This window comes from Exophiala oligosperma (assembly GCF_000835515.1).
Source record: "Exophiala oligosperma strain CBS 72588 unplaced genomic scaffold supercont1.5, whole genome shotgun sequence".
Lineage (NCBI taxonomy): Eukaryota > Fungi > Ascomycota > Eurotiomycetes > Chaetothyriales > Herpotrichiellaceae > Exophiala > Exophiala oligosperma.
This window is the reverse complement of record NW_015622822.1, coordinates 1835705-1859723: the sequence shown is the minus strand read 5'-3', so window position 1 is coordinate 1859723 and position 24019 is coordinate 1835705. Positions and strand designations below refer to the sequence as shown.

Genomic DNA, 24019 nt, shown 5'->3' with positions numbered 1-24019 from the left:
GGCGTTCAGCCAATGGTGATATTCATGGCCATAAGCGACTGATCTAGCTGTTCGCACATCTCCCGGCAGCAGATCGTGGTGGGATGCCTCATCACGTCCAGCGTTGCATGCTTGGGCCCAAGGCGGTGCACGAGGACGCCACAAGGTGCTCGCGGTGAGGCCCAGACAGTGGCTGGAATCGAACAACTCATCGGGCCATGGAGGTTGCCGACGAGGGAAATTTTCCCCCAGGTCTCGACGGTCATGAGCCTCGTTAGCAAAGGCTGGGCACTGGTGCTAATTGTGTTGAAGAACGTATGAGACCCATTTCTGTTACGTCTAGTTTTTCTTGACTCACGCTTCTACCATCAAATCTCCTTGAACCTGCTGAGAAGACTGATTTTTTTCTCTCCGCACGTGTGACCGTCAAAGCTTTTCGGCTGATCAGGGCAGAATGATGCAATCCTTTCCAATAGTCGAAACAATATTTACAATAGAACCATCTTCCCTGTGAGAACCCAACGTTAAGACCCTCCAAAATCACTTGAACACATCGAAGAGACTCGTGCGACTTACCTGCCTGTGCTCTGCATTCTCCACATACTCCGTTCATCTGTCATTCTTTTTCTCCTCACTCACTGTTGTGCTCCTTACCCGTGACGCGAGAGATTTCTTTGTTCTGGCAGACACGAGACAGGCCTTCAAGAGCTTTCCAACGTCACTTCTCCTGGTGGAACGGATACATACTTTTCGACTTGGCTGGTTGCTGCGATTATCTCGTCATACACACCGAAATACTCGACCCCACATACACAACATGCCTGAAGGAAGACCCATTACCTACGGTCGCGGCGGTGCCGGTGAGTAGGATCCGCGCAACGGTTGAAACGGGCGTAGGCCGTCGTGCTAACATTGCATTGCCAGGAAATGTCACCAGCAAACCCCGCTCACCTGCGCTGGAACCTCAGACAACCCCTACCTTGAAATCACACATGTACACCACTGGCCGCGGAGGCACCGGCAACATGGCGAAGAACGACAACGCGGAAGAGGCGCGACGAGCCCAGGATGTTGACGTTCCGGGGATCATTATGCCCGAGGGCACCCATCACACAGGCAGAGGTAATGCACGCTCTCCCGAACAAAGGGAAGAACCAACACATGACTGACTGTTGCTCCTGCAGGCGGCGAAGGAAACTTGTACAAGCCCACAGAAGAGGAGCAGCGACAGGCTCGGGTCCACAATGAGAAAGTACGAACGGAGTCCTTCAATCGCGATGGGTCCAAAGACCGCAACAACATTCGTGCCCTGGCGGACAAGGCCAAGGACAAGGCAAAGGAGGCCCTGCCCGGTAAGCATCAACAATGAGAAATAGGCTCTCATGCATGGACTGGGGTCTGGAGGACCTGGAGCATGCGGGAATTTTTTGATGGGGAGGCCATTATTGTGTACCTGCTTGGAGTTACTTGGATTTTGTCTGTGTTGTGGGTTGTGTCAGAGTTGCAAGCGAAATAGTGAATTAGCCAGAAACGAATTAATGCATCGATGTCGTGTGGAGAGGGCATTCTTTTACTGGTCTTGTACAGGTAATGTGAAGTCTCTTTTCACTCAGCAACCCCGGGCGCAATTTTGGTACGGACGTCAAGCCTCCGGCCTATTTATAGCGATTACAATCGACGAGTGGTACAGTACAGAGTCAGTTGGTACAGTACAGAGTCAGTTGACAACGAATGATCAAATCCAGTTCTCAAGTACAAAGCACCAGCAGGAAAGGCATACTGTTTGGGGTCTTTTTGACATGTGCAAAAAAATGGCATGACCGGCACCGATGCTCCTCGTGGTTGGCGCAGGGTTATTTATTCCGCTCATCAAAGAATTTGACACGTACGGAGTAGTGTGTCACATCATCCACCAACCTCCGTCCGGATGATGAACCCTGCATGTTACATACATGAACTTTGTTGTACCTGTGCAGGGAGGAATTGATCGTCTTTCAACGAGGAAAAATTGCCAACCGTGTGGGCTCGGTTAGGGGGTCAGCGGATTCACCGGCAGAAGGGCCGCTCAGATTGATTCTCGACGCGAGAAGGACAGACCAAGAAGAGTAACAGCCCAACGGAGACACCACTACGATTGGATAGAGCGGTGGTGAAAACATAGGTGTACAGGCACAAAGATGGCAGGTCTAGGAGAGGTCTGTTGAGAGCCTTGATGCACTAATGGGCAAAGGCGGGGTTGGTGGCGGACCGCCAGGGTCGAACTGAGTCGATCAATTGACCAGGGAGGAGGGGGGGTGTTGATGCAGACTATTTACTGTACCTACTGAAGCAGCCAACCTTGGACCAGAAAGCATTCGATGGTGTCCAGCGATAACGTCTTTGAGAAACTCTTAGCGCATTGTCAAAGCACGCGCAATACAATAGGTTGGTAGAGATGGGGTCACTGCCCACCGCCGCCCGCCGCCCACTATCCACCTCACGGGTGGTATTTTGTTTCCAGTCAAGGTGACCTTCGGCTAATTGTGCGGATGTACGAGTACGAGTAGTAGGAGACAGGAGGAAGACTGTGGTCGGTAAGTCGGCATGGGAGTCGGTGATACTGTGAGATGCCTGGCGACATATCGCTGGGCATGTAATTACCTTGGGTAGGTATCTACTAGAGGTACTCCGTATTGTACTCCGTACCTGGTAAACGGTTGCAACACGATGGCCTGACAATGACTTGTTACAGGTTTAAAGTTACCAGATACAGGACTCCATGCTCCGTACCTGCTCAGTCCGTACAGCAGGTGGCGCAGGTGGCATCGGACGGCGGAGAGACGGACCCTTATCCGCGATCGCACTCGGTACGGCATTTGCAATCGATAACGCGAACACCATCTCGTCGTCCCATCATTCTCTGCTGGTCGACGGAGGAGAAAGAAGGCAGAGAGTGACTCCGTTTCCAGCGGTTTGGGGCCTCCACTAGATTGTTGTTTGCAGTAGTGGCTCCAGGCACTAAGCTGGGCATGGACTAGGCCTGGACAGACTGGCTACTAGGATTTGTTAGGCTCCTCCCATCCTATAAGCGCCTACGGGGACTTTCTTTTAGTGCCCGTCTGCCCGCCGATAAAGACTTGACTTTCCGCTACCACTTCGGCATCGTCAAGCTTGGACATGCAGAGTCCCGTCCAATAATCCAGCGCATCTTCTCCTGTCAGAACTTCGACCATCCGACGGTGCATCGTCGAGTCTTTCTCTTTATCAATATCGTGGCCAGCAGCCTTTAAATCTCGCTTTCATCTCACCTTTGCCCATCGACCAAATCCTTGCGCGAACATCTCATACTCAACTGACCGCCGTTTTCCATCTGTATCGAATTCTTCGTCGCTAGCACCGCTCCCACAAGGATCCGGTCCAGCCAGCAACCACATATCGTTCGACTTTCGGTTGACAACACTTTTTCTTTGTCCTACATCCACTCTTCAAGCGCACAGGTCCTGGAAGCGTCGTTCCCGCCATGTCATCACTGGCTGTACCGGAATCTTGTTGAAGTTCAACAACCCCAGCCTTGTACCGGCCTTGATCTAGCCTTTCCATCCGTCCACCCCGCCCACGATCCCGCTTATTCGCCCGTACAAGCGTATGAGAAAGCCTATGGGACCAGCGTCTGTTCAAGATTCAGGCGACGACCCCAGGCTTGATGATATTCAGCCTTGCAAGAGTGGTCCTTGTCAAACTTGTCAACCATCCCGTCTGTCACTTCCGATTCCCAAGCCACCACCAACGGACTCACGTTGAGGAACCCCATTCATAAGTTTCGGTGCCACCTTGCGTAACCTTGAGCCACCATTTGTGTATCTCTCCTCAAGGCATTTTCTCCGGCGGCTTCTGTGCGACATCAGCTTTATTTTGATTTTGTTTGTCGACGCTTTGTCCCTCGGCTCCTCAGACGACGACCAATATACTTTGTGCGCGATAATCGACAGATCGAGTGCGGAACATCTTGTGGACCGTCGAATCCAAGTAGCCTCAGTATCCCAGCAATTTGAGACTCTGTTGAGTCTCAAAAACCTTGTCCGGTGGAAGATTCTGCTCTCGCGCCTACTGTTGAGACACCAGCTTCCCTGGAAACTTGGGACGGAGGAAGATAACTGGGCACTATTGAGCCACGGCGTCTGTGTTGAGAAGTTCTTTCCCAGAACTTAAGTTTGCACCCTCTTGCATTTGGCTTCTCGACTCCTTCTTGCTCATACATATATTTCCACCATGTACCACGCATCATCTTCCTCATCGCACAACTACCAACATTCTCGACCTTCGATGCAATTACCCCTACCAGCACCTCTTTCTCTGTCTATTCAATCACCACGTTCTCAGAATTATCCGCCCTACATGTCTCAGACGAATCCAGCCTCTCCACCGGTGCAAACACCTGGACAGGCGAGTAACCCCCCGCCAGATGAAAGTCCGACAGCGGTTGTGGAAGTGAACGACGATGCGAACTACAATATACCAACACCGCCACCTATTTGTAAACGATGGCAGGGAATGCTGTGGAAGATCGAGGTTATTCAGAACCCTTTGCGTGCACGCATGTGCGGCTTCGGTGACAAGGTATTTAAATTCGCCTGGATAGTCGACTCTGAGTTGTATACAAGTCTTACTAGTTGCAGGATCGTCGCCCGATCTCACCTCCGCCAGCTGTACTGCTCACAATATGGGACCCAAACACTGGTGCGGAAATAGACTACAAGTATGGCACCCGACCAATTCTCTTTTTCCCATTACCTCGCTGACCAGATATAGGAAAATTTCAGATCTTTCGAAACTGATCCTTATCGTCGATCTTTGGAACCTCCACGGCACACGGGAAGACAACTGTGTCAGACACACAACAACTTCGCCTTCGATATCTACCACAACTGCCCATCCCTTTCCATACACATACACCGGCAAGGTTATCAGCAATCCTTCCGTGGATTACGATGGGAGCCGGATCCCATCCTATATGAACAGCTATGCCGACCAGGTCATCCCAATTGCAGCGAACTCTGGCGGTCCAGTCCAGCCCGCCAATAGCTCGCAGCCGAACTATGCGAACGACAACCATGCTCACGAGGCGAGAACTAATTCTTTACCCAACAACCATCAATCACCCTCGAATGCCCAGTTTCCGGGCGGCTATGACCACCATTCTCCGTCTGCTTTAGTCTCACCTCACTCGATGACATCTTCTTCTCGTTCATCCCAAGACGCCGGTATCATAGTAAACGGCGGCCATCGTGATTCTCGAGAGCTTCGAGACATCCGGGATCACAGAGAGACAACTATTGCCAGGAATCTTATTGGGAATACCACCGCCAGTGCCAATTTGTTGTATGACGAGAATGGGAAACATGGTATCTGGTTTGTCCTTCAAGATCTCAGCGTCAGAACCGAAGGCTGGTTCCGTTTGAAGGTCAACCTCTTCAACCTCGCACAACCGCCATTTATGGAAGAGGAGAGCAGCAACACCAACAATGGTAATACCAACGGCAGCAATAACAAGGATGAGCAGACACCAGCCAACAACGAATTGCTGAAAGAAGCCCCACTTTTGGCATCGGCTTTCAGCAAGCCTTTCAAGGTGTTTAGTGCCAAGAAATTTCCTGGAGTGATCGAGTCGACGAACCTGAGCAGGACATTTGCCAAGCAGGGCATAAAGATTCCCATCCGTAAAGACCATGGCGGCAAGAAGAGAAAGGCCGGTCCCGACAGTGACGAAGAAGAGTACGATGAGTGAGACCTTGTCGACGTCGAACGTTGTCCTATTACTGGTAAACGGCGTTTATTCCCATGCATGTGGTCACGACACGTTTGAACTTGGGGCAATTAACGGTTTATGAACTCCTGGTTTTTTTCGAGGTTTGCATGTTGTCAACGGTTGCATGACTACGGAGTATGTTTAGAGTAATCATGAGAATTCCAGTCTATGCCCTTTTGTGAAAAAGAGAAAGAGAAAGAGAAAATGTAGAGGGCTAAGACCGGTCGTTTGGAGAAGATTCGGATCCGTGGCTCTTGTTTAACGGAGCTACTAAGGTATTCACTATGGGACTGCACAATACTACGACTGATCGAACATATTCTACGGAGTATGAAGTACTGAATTACCTTTTAATGCCTTTTTTTGGTTTCTTTTGGCTCAGTTTTGGCCCAGTGTCGACAATACAGAGTAGACTTTCAGAACATTCCACTGGATTGTGGTCACATTAATTTAGACCAAGTTCGATTTGAATTGACCCATGTACCTGGGTGTATGTAAGTTCGCTCAGAGTGCCAATTATTGCTTTAGGATGATAATACGTCCCCTTGTTGCACGAGAGGTCAAGAAGATTTAGAGGCAGAAATGAAAACTGCCCGCACAGAGCTCTCTCTTCCGACTCAGGGGCCCCCTTTACATGTCTCTTGGAGGTCTATCCTGTTCTGACAGTGTTTCCCCCTTGTTGTCTAGCCAGTCCAGGTCTTTTTGAGGCACCTAGGGGGAGAGACTTTCTCTTCCTCATGCGGGATTCCTGTCGCTAGTGCCATGAAGACAAACAGACAAAGAAAGAAACCGAATCACCACGCATCGCAGTCAGTCGCGGTGTGTCGAAAGCTCGTCCGGATCGGTCGGAGGTGGTGGTGCTGGTGGTGGTGGTGGGATGACGTCTCGGGCAGGTGAGGGCGTCGTCGCGCCGGCCGCCGCCCGGGAGGGGGGTTTCGACGAATCATCCCAGCCGTCGACGACAAGTTTGCTTCGCATGCGCAGTCGCGGGCCGAAGGCCCGCAGGATGACGACGACGCCGAGGTGGACGGACGCGGCGGACAAGGCGAGCACGGTGCTCGACCAGCCGTAGCCACAGCGCCGGACGAGGGCGGGTGCGAACAGGGGGAAGCCGAACCCGGCCAGGTCCATGGCGACGTTCATGGTGGAAAAGATGTGCGCTATCTTGGTGTTGGTCCTGTACACGTCCACGGTGTACCTGGCCACAAAGTCCGGCGTCGTGCTGAGCCCGACGGAGAAGACGAGCGACCCGAGGATGGGGAGCGCGACGGCGGTGTGCCTCTCGGCGGACCAGCCGTAGAGGACGAGCCCCGCCAGGACCAACAGGGAGCCGGGGGCGCTCGCCATGAGCCAGCGCTCCGGGGGAGCTTCGTGGTACTTGCTTCCGGCGCGGTCGAACTTCCACACGCGACTCACATTGGCCAGGACACGGCCCAGCACGAGTCCTCCCGCCATGGGCACGTACAACCCCCCGGAGACGGCGTGCGATAGGCCATACTTGTCGTGTAAGAGTCGTGCGAAACTCGCAAAAACGAAGTACAACGTTCCGAAATAGATGGTCCTCCAAATGGTCAATAGGGCGACGATCGGATCTCCCAGTATTCGTAGTTTCGTGGTGAAGCTACCGGTGATGTGCCCGAAGAGTGACGACTGCCGTTTCCCTGGGCCATCGTCGACACTTTTACTAGGGTCATCGGTGTGGTCAGAATCTCTTCCACAAAGCAGGACCAACAGCAGTGCTCCCGCTGACATCTCTGTCAACAGCTGGAACGACCACCGCCAGGACGGATGTGCAGCTGAAGCTCCAAACCAAGGGCCTAAGCCAAGAGCAAGCGGAGGTGATGTTGCGTAGAGCCACAGCAGTCGCTTTCTCTGACGGATTGTCCCCACGGTGGTCGAAGCGTTCAACAAGGCTACTGACCCGCTGGCTCCGATCCCGGAGAGCAGTCTGGACCAGATCAGCTTGGTCGACGTTTTTGACACACTGGATGCCAGATGGGACCCAGTAGAAATGAAGGCGAATATCAGTGAAGAGCGCCATCGGCCGCAGACATTGATTAGGGGCGTTGCGAAAAGCACCCCAAATACTTGGCCAAGAAGATAAATAGAGAGAATCAGTTGAGATCTGACTTCAGATTGGTCAGCCAGGCTCGTGGAGATCTCGTCGAGCATAGCAGCAGGCATTATAGCAGCAAAGAAAGCCAGGAGTGCTGGCGGACATGTCGTGGCAATGTACTTCAATAACTTCCATGATGACTGGTAAGTATTGTCAAGGCTTTCAGCGCTAGGGCCGGGCTGCAACGTGATATGAGCTTGCTGCATGACTTTCAGAACGCAGAAGGAGGATAAAACATACCTGGGGTGATTCCCATCGACCGGCACGTTCTGCCGTCGTCGACAACAACCGAGTGTGCTCATCGACACCGGTTTCCAACTCCTTGGGTACGGTAGGTGTTCGCCTATTTTGACTCCGACTGTGTGCTGACAGCAGCCGAGATATAAAGCCGCTATCAGCGTCCCTATCTAGCCTGAACTTGAGTGTCGGCTCCGTCTCATTCGAGGTGCGCAGATCAACACTTTGTTCGAAAGACGCTTCTCGAGAGTCTCGAGGTACCTCAGTACTACCACGGTCGGGGTCCGGCCTTGCAGAAGATTGCGTATTCTCAATTGAAACACAAGGTTTCGAGTCAATACCTTGCTCTTGTGTAGGTTGCGAAGGTCCAGGCTCCGTATCTGTGATAGCGTTTGATATGTCCAGTCCCACATCAGTCGAGTTAAGAGATTTACCAATCTCCCGAATGATCGATGAGGCAGATACCATGTATGCGATTGGCAAGAAGCTCCTCACAGCGACGAGGGAACCAAGAAGCAAGTTATCCTTGATTACCCAAGACCCGGAGTACCCAGGAGCTGCCCATCAATGTCAGTCGGCTTTGATCATGTAAATGCTGAGCACTTGGGGATATATACGTACCAAGCGGTCTTTGCAATATGATCTGAGTAACAGTAAGATTTAATCCCTCTACTGATATCTTGACATTGCTTTGACCAAGCACACCGTGCAGGTGATACCCCGGACCGGCCACTATCGTCACCTCTGCTTGTGGTTGGAGGGCGTTCGTGTTGATATCGTCTATCGGTATCATGTTTGCATCCCGACTTGTATTGTATAGGTTAGGCAGCACAGTCACATCGTCATTCAATTCTATCAATACCCAATCACCGGCAATGTCAGACTGATTCTGACTTGACCAATTGCTCTGTGCGAAGACCAGGCCCAAAGAAGTGGTAGACATATTGCTGGACGAGGAGTGTGCCAAGGTCACAGCAGGCTTCCTCCCCGGCTGAATAGACATGACGGCAGTTGGATTGGCTTCGTCCTGGAACGGCTGATCTCCATCTTGTTGATTCAAAGTCACCTCACCGGCGAATGTTGGGTGTTGTGAGTCAAATAGCTGGTCGTCCTCATCGTCGCTGTCTGTCGAATCAGAGTAGTAGAGATCGTGAGTGACCTGACATATTGACTCTGGCCCTGAACGTTGCATTTGTTGGCGGATGAATGGATGCGCAACGGTAAGGCCATATATTTTTGAGTCAACCCGAATTAAGCCACCAAGTCTGAAAGAAGCACCATTTCCAGGACCAGTACTGAGCTCTAGGCCTACCAGGCTATGCTTCTCTTCCAAGGAGACGTCAACATATGCCACATGATACTGGCCAGAGTTGGAGCTGCGGGCGGCCAGAGAGATTTTGTCTGCTATGACTTTGATAGGAAAGGGGCATTGTTGCATGGTCTGTAACTTTCTGACGATCTTGTTAGCATTTTTGATTGTCTTCTTCCTGCCATCTTCGGTGTTGCACAAGGACTCGTCCCACACGGATAGAACGATACACGGGCCGACCTTCGACGAGGAGTCCGAAACCATTAAAATTTCAGGTTGACATATTTGACTTCGAAAATGCAGCTGGAGTTCGTCTACAAGACGCTCCCTTATGAGGTTCTCCCAGGTCTGAATGTGCTCATCTGGCACTAACATGGATGGTAATGCATAGATAGCTTTGCCTAAAGGAAGTGCGAGATGGCCGTTGATAAGGAGTGGCTGTGGTGCTTTTTGCTGTGTATTTGTTGTTGCTGTTGTCGAGTGGTTTTGTGGTTGTGCGACGGGCTCATTGTTCGGAACTTTGACCCCTCTGAAAAGTTCAATCACCTTGACGAACCCGATCGTGAACTTTTCGGAAGTAAGACCACGATCAACAGTAGAGGCCGTTCTTGGCCGGAGTGCTTCCATAATGCTCAGAGGATGGCAAGCATTATGGGCGCGCCGACCAATGCGAGATAAAGCTCATATGACACAAGACAGGGCAGACAAGTTGTAGATTGTCGAAGGCACTGTGAAGAAGACGAGAGAGGAGTTCTTGAATTGGACATGGTCAGGCTGAGTCTCGCTTAGCGAAGCGATCGGTGGGCGGTGCTGGAGACGAATCTTTGTAAACGGCTTGTCTTCAAGTGTAGCCAATAACATGTGCGCAGTCAACGTAGCGCATGCATCGTGGGACCTATTGGTGAAAATAGGCGGATCGGGGCGAATCTGGCCGGGCCTCAGCCACCGCCTCGTGCTGCACCTGCATCGGACTCGGAACGCATATGTAGATGGTGGCAGGAAGCTTGAGGCTCTCCCCGTTTTCTACCATGTACCAAAAGACACCTTTGCCGACTGGGACAACTGCTCGACCGTCTCTGTTGTTTGATGGCTGTACTTCCCGAGAACCTCGATCACAAGCCCAGCCATGATACAAGACAAAAGATTTTCCAGGCCTTCTTTGGCACCAGTCTTGCAAGAGTAAACCACAATCACTCACAGCAATATTTCAGTTATTATGAGCGAGAATTGGCAATGCTGAAGTTTGGTTCCTTGACTTCAACAGCAACGTCAAGGAACGAATTGCTTGTGACCACACACACGGACTTGATCGAAATAGTAGACGTTGTGCGTTCGGCAGCAGACAACAAACTGAACCTCATCCAAGCACTTCAAAAAAGGCATCCAGGGACAGATGCTACCGCATCACGAACATTAAATCTTTTTGTGAGACTGTGGTTGATGTTGAACGTCCGCGAGGCAGAAGCCTTGTTGCACGCTCCACAAACATATCTCTTGCATTGGAGTGACAAGCAGACGTTGCCAGAGTTCGTGGCGGAAGCATTCCCGACCTCAAGGTGGAAGATTGAAGCCAAAGACAGTCGGCTGCATCCCTCATTCACTGCAGTCTTCATGGTGGACATCTGTGGCTTGAAGCTGGAATGGACAGACTGTCTCGCGGATCATCTGAGACTTGATCGACGACATAACGCTCTGAGGGTTTATTCGTACAAGGGGTTGCTTCAGGCTCACCTCAATACCTACCAGAGTACTGGTGCAAATAATGAAAGGTCAGTCATGCAAGAGAGCTGGAGTATATCAGCGAGCCTCTAATGTTTTCGACAGTCCCCTTCCCGAAAGGCTCCTCATGGAGACGATATGGAGTCTGAACCTCCTCTTTCCGCAGTGGGATCAAAATACCAACGCCTTGCTCAAGAAGCACCAACAGACCTTTCAGCAAGCAGGGCCCTACAACGGACCGCCGACGCTGAACCTTGCCGAATTTCAATATTGGCGAGATCGATTGATGGAACTTCATGATGTAGTTTTTCTGGCTCCTCCGGCAAGTTGGGCCCAGCTGTGGCGGGACCGTCGAAATCCTCAACAATTCTGGACGTTCTGGTTGGCACTGGTCATTTTGTGGTTGACGTTGATCTCGACGGTAGCGGGCATCGTGCAGGCGTGGGCTTCGATAAAGAGTCTAGATAGTTGATCTAATGGAGCAATGCCAAACACCGTACTCGTAGAACCCCGCTGCTACCGCTGTGATTGCTGTGAATTGAGCCGTAGTGACGATATTGATGCAGTCAGGATAGACCAAGGCCAAAAAGAGTATCATTGATTGATCCTTCCAAGAGACAGCCACATTGTGACGCATCGAAGTGAGGTGTGTACAGCGAGATGCGTACTCGTACTCGTACACGTTTGCAGCGTGTTTCTTACCTCATCTATTCCTTTCTTGATGGGAAGTTTTGATTTTCTCCCAGGACTGCACAGTACTTTGAGGAATGCAATTACCATAGGTTGAGTACCTTGTAGAGAATGAGCCGGTGGGAATATGCTTTACACTGCAGCTCCAAGCGTGGTTCGTGGCCGATAAGGCCACCGGGAACGAACAACCCCCCCCCCTTCATGGAGAGCGTAAAACTCCGGGCTCCAGCAGAAGCCTATGGCACCTGTAAAAAGCCTATCAAATGGTCGACGTTTAGGCCTGGTGAACCTTAAATTCCCCCCTAGTTGAACCCCCTAGGCCAAGGCCCCCGAGCCCCGGAAACGACGCCAATTGCCCATATTGTCCGGAGAAATGATATCAAATGGGGATAATCCATGAGGCCTACCCTAGGTGCGTGCAGAAACCCCCCTTACAAGGCCTTTCTACCTTGGGACGTAACACTTGGAAAAACTCCATACGTTCTTCCAGAAGTTAACCAAAAAGGAATTCCATCTGCAACAATCCTTGTCATTACCGAGTTTCTTCAGGTAGGGCTGATGGAACGGCTCTATACGCCATTCCCGTAAGGAGTATTCGTACCCTGTCTCTGTGAACCCATCGCTGGGCACCCGTCATGCATCATCCGAAAGGTGGAGGACATACTCGGTGAGGATAGGCTGAAAAACCTGTCTTTTGTTGCAACGAAATCTCACACATCCCTTACTCGCGACTCGTGGTTCGCACTCGCACTCCCGCCCTCCGAATGGAAATGTCCTACGAGCTATAACGACTCCTCGTCCCCATCTTCCGACCTAGGTATTGTATCCGTCTCAACTGGACTACAGTATTCCGAATCGCGGCCCGCTAGTCGTACAATATACGCCCCGAGCCGTCTTTTTCCTCCTCCATCCTTCGAAGCTCGTTGGTACTCTGTCAACCAAGTCTACGGGAGCTATATCAGTGTCGTCCACCCAAGACACCTCGTCATGGTCGCCGGTGAATTTCCTTTGCAAAAACCGGACAATTTGCAAAAACAATCAGAACCACCAACCCTGGATTCTGTCTCCATTGTGCTTACCAACATGTAGGTACAAAAACAACCAGGTAGACCGCTCTCCCCTCCATTGTTCCGCTGTGCGCGGAAATTTTTTTTTTCTTTTTTCCTTTTCTCCTCTCTCAATGAAACATTGCAGGCCTCGCTAATCTCCATTGCATTGGCGCCATCTGTCTGTCGTCCATCCCCAAACAAGAAGGCATATAAGTATCCGAACCGCTTCTTCGGGCTCCATTACTCTCGAAGGCTCAAAGCACATTTTCGGTCGCGAAGTTCTCAGTAGGCGAGTGGGAACAAGGATCACTTTGACAGTGCTCCATTTCCCCTACAAGATCCAAGGATACATATTTCAAACCTCCGTACTCGACAGAGTATATTTTTCGGAGAGATGGCATCGACAGAGCCTCCTATCGTCGAGCGGACTACCATCCGAGGCACACTGGAGATCGCTCGGATGGTTAACGGTCTCTGGCAATTGGCAGGAGGTCATGACAAGAGTGTGGATATACCAACAGCTGCGAATGTCATGGAGGATACGTAAGTTTGTCTTCTGTTTCTCATGGTTGCTGCACCAAAAAGTCTTCAGGGGGAGCATTGCTCACCTGTGACGACAGAATCACCTGTGGTCTAGACACGTTTGACATGGCGGATCACTACGGCGATGCAGGTACGTCTAGACCATACTACAAGCAGTGTATGCAATTTCAGACAAGACATCTAACTGTAGCTCCAGAACTGGTCGTCGGCCACCATAACAGGACATCAAAGACCAGCAAAGTGGCCTTCACAAAGTGGTGTCCAAAGGAAAATGGTATCAAGACCTTCGCAAACGCCGAGGCGGCAGTCGACCTGGCCTTGAGCAGAATGGGCCAGCAAAAGATCGATTTGTTGCAATGTTCGTGGACCTTCTGCTCATCTACAAAGAGTCTGAGTTGACGTCGAGTACCAGATCATGCTTGGGATTTTTCAGACGACACATATCTTCACAATTTAACCCACTTGCACGATCTGCAGAAACAAGGCAAGATCGGATTGATAGGCCTCACCAACACAGATGCAGCACATCTGCAAATGCTTCTTGATTCCAAATTTCCTATCGCTACCAACCAGCTCCCGACCTCAGTCATCGACCGCCGATTGACTTCCGGACGGCTGAACGAAGTGTGTCTGAAGTATGACGTTGGCGTGCTGGCTTATGGAACTCTTCTCGGCGGCTTCCTCAGTGAGACGTGGCTTGGAAAGCCCGAACCCGCTGATATCAGCCGACTAAACTGGAGTTTGAAAAAGTATCTGCGGTTCATATGGGAGGCCGGAGGTTGGGAACCGTTCCAAAGAGTTCTTGAAGCTTTGAACGTCGTGGCGCAAAGGCATGGGGTTTCCATTCCAGCCGTCGCCACCCGGTTTGTCTTGGATATTCCTTCAGTCAAGGCTGTTATCGTCGGAACACGCCTGTCAGCAGATTCTCGGTTGCACATTGCCCGGAACCTGGAAGCCTTCTCTTTCCAATTAGCTCAAGATGATTTGGACCTCATTCATGAGGCTCAAACCGGCCTGCGCGATATACCCGGTGATTGTGGAGACGAATACAGACGACCTCCTTTTCTGACCGCGGCTGGAGACTTGAGCGATCACTTTTCGCAGGATAGAAGGCAGTACAAGCAGTTGGACGAGGCATTGTCTGAAGGAAAAAGAATAGAGTATAGCTCTGGAAGCAAATGGGAGCCAATTGCGGTACGTCGTGATTGGAATCCTCCAGTGAGATGGCCACCCTGAAGATGAGTGCTGACGTTCTGTTGCAGGGTTATTGTCGAGCGGTCAGAACAGGAGGTCATATCCGTGTGTCCGGAACGACGTCGAACTCGCCACTCCCCTCTGTCCCAGTTGTTGGTGGAAGCAATGCTCACAGCCAGACGATCCGTATATTAGACATTATTGAAGGGGCTTTGAAGGCCCTGGGGTCATCCCTTTCTGATATAGTCAGGACCCGCATCCTGGTCCGGGATGTTGGAATGTGTGAAGAAGTTAGTCGAGCTCATGGCTCGATCTTCTCGAACGCTGGCATCTTGCCTGCCAATACCCTCGTAACTGCTGGTCTGGTCGGAGACCAAATGTTAGTCGAAATCGAAGCGGACGCTGAAGTTGGTTGCTCCCATAGAGGCGTTTTAAAATTGGCAGAAGCATAGCCAACCATAATGACGCGAATCAGTGCGACGATGAGCTCGATGAAGTGACGCAATCACCTCGTTCTCACTCGAGGCTCTTCCAGCAGAATTATCCAGGTATGAAAACGCCACCGGTGATATTGAACCCGGCATTTGCGAAAATGGTACTCCAATCTTCATCGTTGTAGAAGACCAAATTATTTGCGGAGCTATCTGCGTCTTCGATGAAGGTATCGCTAATATCTACAGCTGAATGCATTGCAAGATTGGCTGATGGTGCATGTCGTAATGGTCCTTCACTAACAACTCGGCCGCTGCTAATGGCAGGTGGTGCCGGCCGGATAGGCTCATTCCAAGTCAAGAAAGTCGATTGCTGTTGTTCTGCCTGAGTTAGGTGTCGGTACGTGTCTGGTATGCCGCCAGAAATTTGACTCTCAACTCTACTTGCCTCTTCTGCTACCTTATGTGTTTGCGAACGTCGTTGGCAAGCCTTTTTATACTCCTGGAGGACGTTTGTGAGAAAGTTGGCTTGCAGGGCGCAGCCAAAAGTGGGCGGTGCCGACTGTTGTGCAAAAATGGCGGCTGCTTCATCAATCGTTTTCATAACCTGATCCTCAAACTGCTTTCGAATCGTGACATTGACAGATAGAAGCAACCTAGGACAATGTTACATTCTGACCAGGGAGCCTCATCATTCTGAGCAACGGAATCTCAGCAACTCACTTTATGAGAAATGCCGCTGCATAGGCCGTCATCGTATGGATCGAGTCATGCGCAAAGCTCAGGAGTGCCGTAAGAGATGGTTGTGACACTAGCTGAAGCATATTCAAGGCACTCGTGTAGGTGATCCAAAAAGCTTCGGTATCTACCAAGGATGCCGATGCCCCAAGAGGCGATGCTACTGAACCCTGAAGCTTGAATGAGTACAGCAGCAAAGATAGATGTGTACCAAAGAAAGAGACGAGGAATGGGTGGCAGCGTTCTGTTGCCATTGTTAGCTACATCTCGATCGACAATTCCTGGTGGTGAGGAGCAATTACCCCTCTCAGAAGTTATTTCTACCCAGTGTTTCTTCCAAGCATCGATCTGGATGCTGTGGGTTTTCAACAGAGAATCGAAACGGTATGCTTGTATCATGGAGGGCGCAGGTCGCTGAGGGTTGAAGGCCTCTAGTATATCCGCAGCAGCAATTCGCAGGGTCACTAGAGCTGCCATCATAGCATCATTGGAAATCGCCATTGGATTTCGATACCAGGTGTTCACGGATTCAATGAATTCACTCCGTTCGATCATCCATGGTTTTCCAGTTTGGAGGCTCATACTAATGATAAATATCAATGATCTCCAGCTCATGAAGTGGCAATTGCAAAATGACTTCTTGAATGATCTTACCTTCGGTCGTAGACAAACAGCAGAAGCCATATACGCTCAATGTTCCTCCTTTGCCTTACCTCAAATTCCGGAGTCTTCGGATCGGCGTACTTGGGGTCAGTGGTCAGCTTGTGAAATCCGAGCTCCATGCAAAGTCTGATAGCGTAGCCTATGACCGACCACGAGCGAGTATCTTCTGGTTGTTTCCAATAAGTGCTGATAATGAAAGCCTGGATGATCTCAGGGGATTTTTCACCCCTGCAAAAAGCGTTGCCGTACAGAGTTTCTGCGTATTTCTGCAGTTTGAGATACAGCGGCGGATTGAAGGCTTTGGCTGATGCGGCAAGAATGACTGCCAACAAAAATGACGATCGTGCCCGTACATACTGAAAGGTGTATAGTTCTGGGTCCAGAGCACAAATGAAGGGATTAAGATTCTTCATGAACCTGTACCCATGGTCAATGCACTGTCACGTATCTGTGGCTCGAAGTGGAGGACACACCCTTCAAACAGAGAAGTTGCGACATGGTAGGATACGATATCTTTCAATACCGGGTCATCCTCTGGGATGGCAACAGCATCTTGGGATGCTTGGGGCTGGATGTTGGGGCTTGTGCTTAGGATGTTTTTGAGTGAAAAGGCGCCTGTTGTTGCTTGCTTGTTCAAGAGACCAGATGGTTGGAATCCTTCCGAGTCAGCCAAAAAGTCTCGATCTTCATCCTCGGGAGGATGGCCACATGAGGTTTGATCCAAGGACACTGAATCATATGTGCGCACACGATCCACTTCATTCATGTCCCCAAAGGAGCCTGGTTGAAGAGCTGGTCGAGAAGCAATTTGTCGTGTATTATGTTGATCAAGCTTGTCATGGCTTCCAACATTGTGAGTGCAAGCAGCGTTGAAGAGAGAAGTACTGTCTTACTTTGCGGGCTTTCGGCCTCGTTTCTTCTGGTAGAAGACACAATCCATTGACTTCAGCCTACACCGCTCGCATATTGTGCTGCCAGCAACCGGACGGCACTTCATCTTCAGCCTGCGGCATTCCAAGCAAGCCTTCGCCCTATCCGATGTTAGCTGAAAGCCACCAGATCTTCTTGGAGGCTTGCGGCCCGGCCCATACCTGGCTTGCTTGGGACTATTCGGTGATTCTCGATGGATCTCCATGTTAAGAATATCCGTCGAAACAGTCCTTGAACTCCCCGTTGGTCATTTAACTTTGCATGCACGGAGTAATGGCCGTGCCAGAGTCTGAAGGACTGTCCAAGAGTCACATACCGGACGCAGATGAGCAGCCGGTAGACCGCCTTGAACCTTCAGATGGCAAGAGAACGAGGAATTGTGGCTCAAGTAAGGTCAGCATAAACTCCGGAAAATCGGTCTTTTGCAGCCAATTGGCATCAAGCGTTATGCTTATCGAGGCACATGTTGACCGGAGCACTAACTCACCTTAATCCATGCAAGTCCCCCAAACTGGAGAGGAAGACCCCTCTTTTGAGGAGGAAGCCATCCACGCGAGATCAGGCCATGTTACTCCGTGCGAAGCGAGCATCCACAATGTACAAGTACAACATTGGAATCTCTCCTCGTCTCAAAGACAACAACATCCCATCTCATCGACCTTTCAGCTTTCTGGGCGTCCAGCAGCTGTGCAAAGATGGCTGACGCATACTCCGGCAGCAAGACCGCTGAGGTCGGCGAGTCTTACCGCTCAGATGACACTCAGTTCGACATAGTGGCAAGCACAGATGGACAAGCCACGTTGAAGAGAGATCTGTCAAGGCGTCATATCAACATGATAGGTCTCGCGGGAATGATAGTATGTTCTTGACTACTCGAAACTGGGCTCAATTGCTCACACAGTCTGCAAGGGGACTGGCTTGTTCTTAGCATCTGGTCAGGCTCTGGCGGTTGCTGGTCCAGTGGGAGCTCTCTTCGGCTACCTCCTAATGAGCGCTTTGACGGCGTCGGTAGCGCTGACCATCGGCGAGCTCTGCGCATTCATGCCAGTGACAGGCGGATTCATCAGACATGCTTCAAGATTCATACAACCTGCGATGGGTGCTGCAACGGGTTGGAACTATTGTAAGAAGCTCGCAAAACTGCATGAAACGGTCCAAGAACTTACCAATAATTCCTCTCCCAGTCTATTTGATGGCCATCACTGGTCCAGCTGAACTCTCTGCTGCTGCGACACTTATAAATTTCTGGCATCCAGGCGTCAGCCCTGCACTATGGTATTCGATCTTCATTGTTCTCATCCTATTCATGAGCCTTTGTGGAGTACGAGTATATGGCGAGGTAAAAATTCCCTTGCCAATAGGCTCATCTTTTTTGCTGACCCAGTGAAGTCGGAGGTTTTCTTCTCAATGATCAAAATTCTGCTTATCGTCGGCCTTATCCTTGCTGGGCTCATTGTCGACCTTGGAGGTTCGCCTTCAGGTGACAGGATCGGTTTTCGGTACTGGAAAGATCCAGGGCCATTCAACGCCTATCTTGTTGATGGAAATACCGGCAAATTTTTGGGCTTCTTCAGTACTCTTATCTCCGCAGCGTACGCCTTTTGCAATATTCAGGTCGTAGCATTGACGGGCGCGGAGACCAAAAACCCAAGAAAACTCATTCCTGAGGCCATGAAGATGACGTTCTGGCGAGTTATTGTCTTCTATTGTATCAGTATGTTCGTTGTTGGACTTCTGGTGTAAGATACAGTCCCATGCGATTCATCCGTGCGTGAAAGCTGATGATGGCCAGGCCCTACAACGACCCTAACCTCGGCAATGCGACTGGTACAGCACAGCAAAGTCCGTTCGTCATTGCGTTTCAGAAAGCCGGGATCAAAGTGCTTCCTTCGATTATCAACGCTGCTTTGATTACTTCTGCCTTCAGTTGCGGAATGGCTGTCGTTTTTCTGGCCTCTCGCGTCCTGTGTGGCCTGGCAGAAGAGGGTCAAGCACCTCGCCTCTTTCTCAAAACCAACCGTTTTGGCGCTCCATATCCCGCAGTTCTTGTGGCGTCTTTGTTTATGCCCTTGGTCTACCTCAGTCTGGGCAGTAACTCTTCCGTAGCGTTCGGATGGTTTGTCAATATCGCAACAGTGGCGGCATTGATTGCCTGGCTCATCATTGAGATAACCTTTCTGCGATTTTTCTATGCCCTCAAAGTCCAGGGAATTTCTCGAGAACGTAAGTTTTAAACGTACCTGTCAGGACTGGCACTGATGAATGGAAGGTCTCCCATACAAGTCTCCTCTGCAACCATACATGGCCTGGATCACCACACTTGTGCTCGCTCTGATCATTCTGTTCTCGGGGTACAGTGTATTTTTGCGCGGACACTGGAACACCGACAGTTTTCTTGTTTCTTATATCGGTATTCCAATATTTCTCTGTAAGGTTTTCCGCATCCCAGTCCCTGGCCAAAGGCGAGCTAATAATGTCAACAGTCCTCTGGGCCTGTGCTTTCTTGTTCTTTCGGACAGGTATCATTCCTCTGAGGGAGATAGATCTGTCTGAAATTGAGATTATCGAACGCGAGAAGGAACTTCGTCCGGCAGAGAAGATCCTGCCCTGGTACAGAGTTCTTGTTTGATTTGTTCGAACGGTCCGTCGGCTTCAGTACAGGAACCGTCATTCATGTGTGGAAGTCATGGAAAAATGAAATAGCGCGTACCATCATTGATTAGGTACTGACTTACCACTTGGAAGGTGACACATTTCTTGGTCATCTGTGAGGCCATTTGAATGCACTGTGTATTTCTCCGAAATCGCGATCACTGAGCACATCGGCCAAATATGATCAAATAGAAGAAAGGAGCGTAATTGAAAGCCTGACACGGTGTCATTGTAGAGGCGGAAGTTGCTGCTGTTATGCATTGACCCTCCATCATGTAAACATTTTGCCGAGTTTTAAGCGGGACATTCTGTGTTCCTTGGGGCACCGAGAAATACAACCCTGAACAGCGGCCCAGTGTCTGGCTGGACTCAATCTACACCGAAGGGCCTGATTTCTCATGAAGTCACCCCTGGGCTACCATACCTGCACGTGTGTTCGCCGGAGACGTGCATGCAGAATGAAAAGGCGAGAACAACGTTAGACATCACCTGAAGTATCGTCAACGCCAACAACATCCTCGCCAGTCATGTCCAAAGCAAAAAGGGCGGCCGCGCCAACCAAGGCCCCGCGTAGGGATCCTCTGGCTTCCCTGAAGCTGGCCGACATGCTTATATCCAAGCCGTTTCTCCCAGCAGGTAAGGGTTTTTGGTTGTGGTCTTGCAGTTGCTAAAGTATTCTAGAGGTTCTGACCGTGGTGGTCGACTACCTCGATGTCCCCGATCTGTTGCGCTTCGCACGAACGTCACGACGTATGCATGAGATGGTCTACGAGGATGCAAGATGGATTCGAAGGCTGAAGGCTATGGGTTGCTGGAATGAGGCGGAAGCAAGGAAAAGAGCAGAGACTGCAAAAACGCCCACCACCCCCGGTCGGAGACAGAGTACGATAGACCGAAACGTGGTCAATGGCAAAGGCAAACCGGAGGTGTTGTTCGACATGGACTCATCTCCTATTGCACAACGCAGACAGACAAATCTTCTAACCCCATTAAGACCGCGCCCAGTAACTGACGGTTTCGACAAGGCCGAGATGGGGAGTTTACAAGCCGCTTCTCCCAGGCTTCATGGTGGTCTCGAGGCAGCTCTGTCCGTCTTCGAGCAGGTAAGATCCTTTAGAGGACATGCTAGGCAAGAGTATGGCAAGATATATAAACTGCTTTCACCGTTCTATCGGGACTTGTCCACTGCGTCGGATCCTCTACAAAGCACTGTTTTCACGGATTTTTCTCTACCAGAGCAACAAGCACGACTGCTAGCCAATGTCAGGATGTTTGCTGCGAGCGACTTCTCTCCAGAATCAAGTAAGCGAGAACGACAAATAAAGCAGGCTGTGGATATGTTCGATACGGCAGCGTTACTCGAATTCCGTAAAGGTTACGAATACAAGGACATTCAGGGAAGAATGCGGCAATTTGCAAGTGTCATGCATATCTTGAATGGTGGAAACAGTGCTGTCGACTTATTCATACACGACAACCAACTCATCAACCAAAAGGGGACGCTTGGGAGCGTTTCCGATTGTATCGACTACTCTCTAGGACACGGGGAGCTCTCATTGGAAAGGGTTCACGGCTATTTCGAAAGGCTTAGTACGGCCTTCAGTCAGCAAAGCGCCATAGTGCAAGCTGTCTTCCCAAATGCCAAAGAAGTATGTATGCTACTGCTTGAAGAGGTAGCCAAGGACATCCTGTCGCCCTTCCTCTCATCCTTGTTCGAGGATGCCAGGGCGAGAAGTACTTCATTATATCTCCGGATTATGTCTGGCACTTTCGCTGCCACAAGGCAGTTCATTGACGAGGTCGCCTTGATAGGAGACGCCGACGAGGCCACGATATCACGCTGCAACTCAATCCTCGCTCGGATATATGGCCCTCTTCTTGATCAGTATTTGGCAGAAGAACTGGCATTCTTCCGGCAAAAAGCTGATACGGAAGTGGAACGCTGGGATCGAGCATTGTCGGATCAAGACGCGTCTACCGAAAGCTTCCTCATGTCCAACGTCAATCGACAGGCCGACAAGAAGGATTTCATGTCTTCATTCAAGAAAGTGGTCATGATGCCGGTGAACATTCTCCCCAGCTTCTCGGCACCGGCAAACCCAAAAACTGCCGTCAAAACCATCGCCAATGGAGAAAGCGCTGCATCATCTCGACCATCCACTCCTAGCCTTTCCATGTCCACGACTGCAACGTCATCCTTACCGCCCGAAGCACCGTCGTCCGAGCTAGCAGCCAAAGCAGCCCTGATGAACAGCAAGTTGGAGAACATCAAATCCCTTTTCTCCATCGAAGTAGCCCTCAACCTGGTCCACGCCGCCAAATCCTCCCTGGAGCGCGCCGCCCAATTCACGAGCTTAATCGGCGAACCCGGAGAGTCTGCACGGAAACAGTGTTCTGCAATCTTCGTCCTGCTCCTCCAATCAGTCGGTGCGCGTCATGTCAAAGCAGGTTTCGACAAGGCCATTGAACATTTGTCAACCTATAACCCACGCGAAACCAGTACAAACCCAGACAGTGATATGGTCCAAGTCGCTCCTCTGGGCACGTTTCTGGAACTCGTCAATGTCGGCGATCTTATCCAACAGATGCTCGACGTTTTTTACGAATCGGAGCTGGTCCGCCTCGGCATCTCCAAGCGCGATGACTTTCTCGACACTAATGTCAAAGAGAAACGCAAGTTCGAAGCCATGCTGGACGAACGTGTGGCAGCGGGACTAGGTAAAGGTATTGACGCCCTCATTAACGAGGTAGAATATATCTGCGCAACCACACAACAGCCTACAGATTTTTTCCCGGAACTGGCCAATGCCGATGGATCGTCGGGAACGAAAGCCAATATGATGGTGATGGATTTTTCCGGCCAGCCCACAACCACAGCGACGCGGGTGATCGCACTCGTCTCCCACCATACGCGGATGCTGACCGGTGCGACCGAGAAGAGTCTCTTGGATGTCTTTACGGCAGAAGTGGGCCTACGCCTGTTCACCGCGTTGGCAAAACATATCAAGAGACAACGTATCTCGACACTGGGAGCGCTGGCGTTGCTGTCTGATCTGACAGCCTACGCGAATTTTGTAGCACAATTCCGCAACAACGACCTGACAAGTTATTACACGGCGTTACGAGAAGTGGCGCAGATCTATCTTATCGGCGGAGAGAGTGAGCGCGATGTGGCGGAGATGGCGACCATCATCTCGGACGGCGAGCGATATAAAGGTGTGTTCACGGTCGAGGAGGTGGTTGAATTCGCCGAGCGTCGAAGCGATTGGTTACTGGTCAAGGGCAGGGTGGAAGGGAAGGTCAAAGGTGATAACTGTGTTGTGATGTAGGTGAGCCGAGTCGAACAGTGGATGTGTTGTGAGAAAGAGGAATGGTGCCTACCTGTTTTCCAGGTACAGGGTGGTGTTGGCTTTGCAGTGTCCCTTGTCTTCTCCGTGTGGTGGTGGTTGTTTTAGAACCACGTCACGCACGGCGGCAATGGAACTTCCTTACCTATCTGAGGTATAATGTGACGACGAGTGTAACGACATGATGATATATATATATATATACAAATGTACAATATCGACATGATCTTGATTTGCCTCTAGATCAATCTAGATATAAAATTACAATTACGAGAAGAGAGGTCACTGGTAATACCAACTCAAGTAACCTGAAAGTAAGCACCTTGGGTGGACATTCTTGATACAGGCCTGGGTGGTCGTCAGCATCTTTTATAGTAGAACGACCTGTCACGGTATTCGTGCCAACAGAACCAGAGCTTCTAAGTTACTCTTCAAAAGAATACCTATGAGACGGTCTGTTGAAGCACGAGGGTGATTCTTGAGACTACTTTATGACTGTACCTTCCATACGTGTCCTGTCCCATGGTATCTACCAGGTAGATACCTAGCCACTTCGATTTCAGCGTACACCCATCTCCCCAAGACAGGTACCTGGCCTGGGTTGGTGGCGGCCATCTCTCTCTCTCTCTCTCTCCCT

The 24019-nt window shown here is 50.6% G+C and overlaps 6 protein-coding genes across 7 annotated transcripts; 5 read left to right on the top strand and 1 right to left on the bottom strand.

The window, feature by feature from the left end:
- Nucleotides 1-1361: 1361 nt before the first annotated feature.
- PV06_05995 (uncharacterized protein) lies at nucleotides 1362-1799 on the top strand (the record flags this gene model as incomplete). The annotated part of the gene is made up of 1 exon (XM_016407056.1): nucleotides 1362-1799. One exon carries the CDS (start codon nucleotides 1362-1364, stop codon nucleotides 1797-1799), a length of 438 nt encoding a protein of 145 aa, XP_016262660.1.
- Nucleotides 1800-3204: 1405 nt separating this feature from the next.
- On the top strand, nucleotides 3205-6152 carry PV06_05994 (uncharacterized protein). Its single transcript, XM_016407055.1, has 3 exons — nucleotides 3205-4575; nucleotides 4635-4714; nucleotides 4768-6152. The coding sequence occupies exons 1-3, from the start codon at nucleotides 4228-4230 to the stop codon at nucleotides 5741-5743; spliced, it is 1404 nt and encodes a 467-aa protein (XP_016262659.1). The 5' UTR covers nucleotides 3205-4227; the 3' UTR covers nucleotides 5744-6152.
- Nucleotides 6153-10512: 4360 nt separating this feature from the next.
- PV06_05993 (uncharacterized protein) lies at nucleotides 10513-11617 on the top strand (the record flags this gene model as incomplete). The annotated part of the gene is made up of 2 exons (XM_016407054.1): nucleotides 10513-11195; nucleotides 11251-11617. The coding sequence occupies 2 exons, from the start codon at nucleotides 10513-10515 to the stop codon at nucleotides 11615-11617; spliced, it is 1050 nt and encodes a 349-aa protein (XP_016262658.1).
- A 1400-nt stretch (nucleotides 11618-13017) lies between these two features.
- On the top strand, nucleotides 13018-15073 carry PV06_05992 (uncharacterized protein; the record flags this gene model as incomplete). The annotated part of the gene is made up of 5 exons (XM_016407053.1): nucleotides 13018-13427; nucleotides 13505-13557; nucleotides 13624-13785; nucleotides 13840-14621; nucleotides 14690-15073. The coding sequence occupies exons 1-5, from the start codon at nucleotides 13279-13281 to the stop codon at nucleotides 15071-15073; spliced, it is 1530 nt and encodes a 509-aa protein (XP_016262657.1). The 5' UTR covers nucleotides 13018-13278.
- On the bottom strand, nucleotides 13759-18012 carry PV06_05991 (the record flags this gene model as incomplete). Of its 2 annotated transcripts, XM_016407052.1 has the most annotated exons (9): nucleotides 13759-15425; nucleotides 15501-15708; nucleotides 15776-16034; nucleotides 16093-16373; nucleotides 16445-16870; nucleotides 16927-17295; nucleotides 17347-17484; nucleotides 17545-17766; nucleotides 17871-18012. In XM_016407052.1, the coding sequence occupies 8 exons, from the start codon at nucleotides 17586-17588 to the stop codon at nucleotides 15162-15164; spliced, it is 1989 nt and encodes a 662-aa protein (XP_016262656.1). In that variant the 3' UTR covers nucleotides 13759-15161. The 2 variants fall into 2 exon arrangements, with proteins under 2 accessions (XP_016262656.1, XP_016262655.1); XM_016407051.1 differs by lacking the exon at nucleotides 17871-18012 and having other exon boundaries at nucleotides 13759-15708; nucleotides 17545-17588.
- A 2393-nt stretch (nucleotides 18013-20405) lies between these two features.
- Nucleotides 20406-23566, top strand: PV06_05990 (uncharacterized protein). The gene is made up of 2 exons (XM_016407050.1): nucleotides 20406-20671; nucleotides 20717-23566. Exons 1-2 carry the CDS (start codon nucleotides 20563-20565, stop codon nucleotides 23362-23364), a joined length of 2757 nt encoding a protein of 918 aa, XP_016262654.1. The 5' UTR covers nucleotides 20406-20562; the 3' UTR covers nucleotides 23365-23566.
- The last annotated feature ends 453 nt before the right edge of the window (nucleotides 23567-24019 follow it).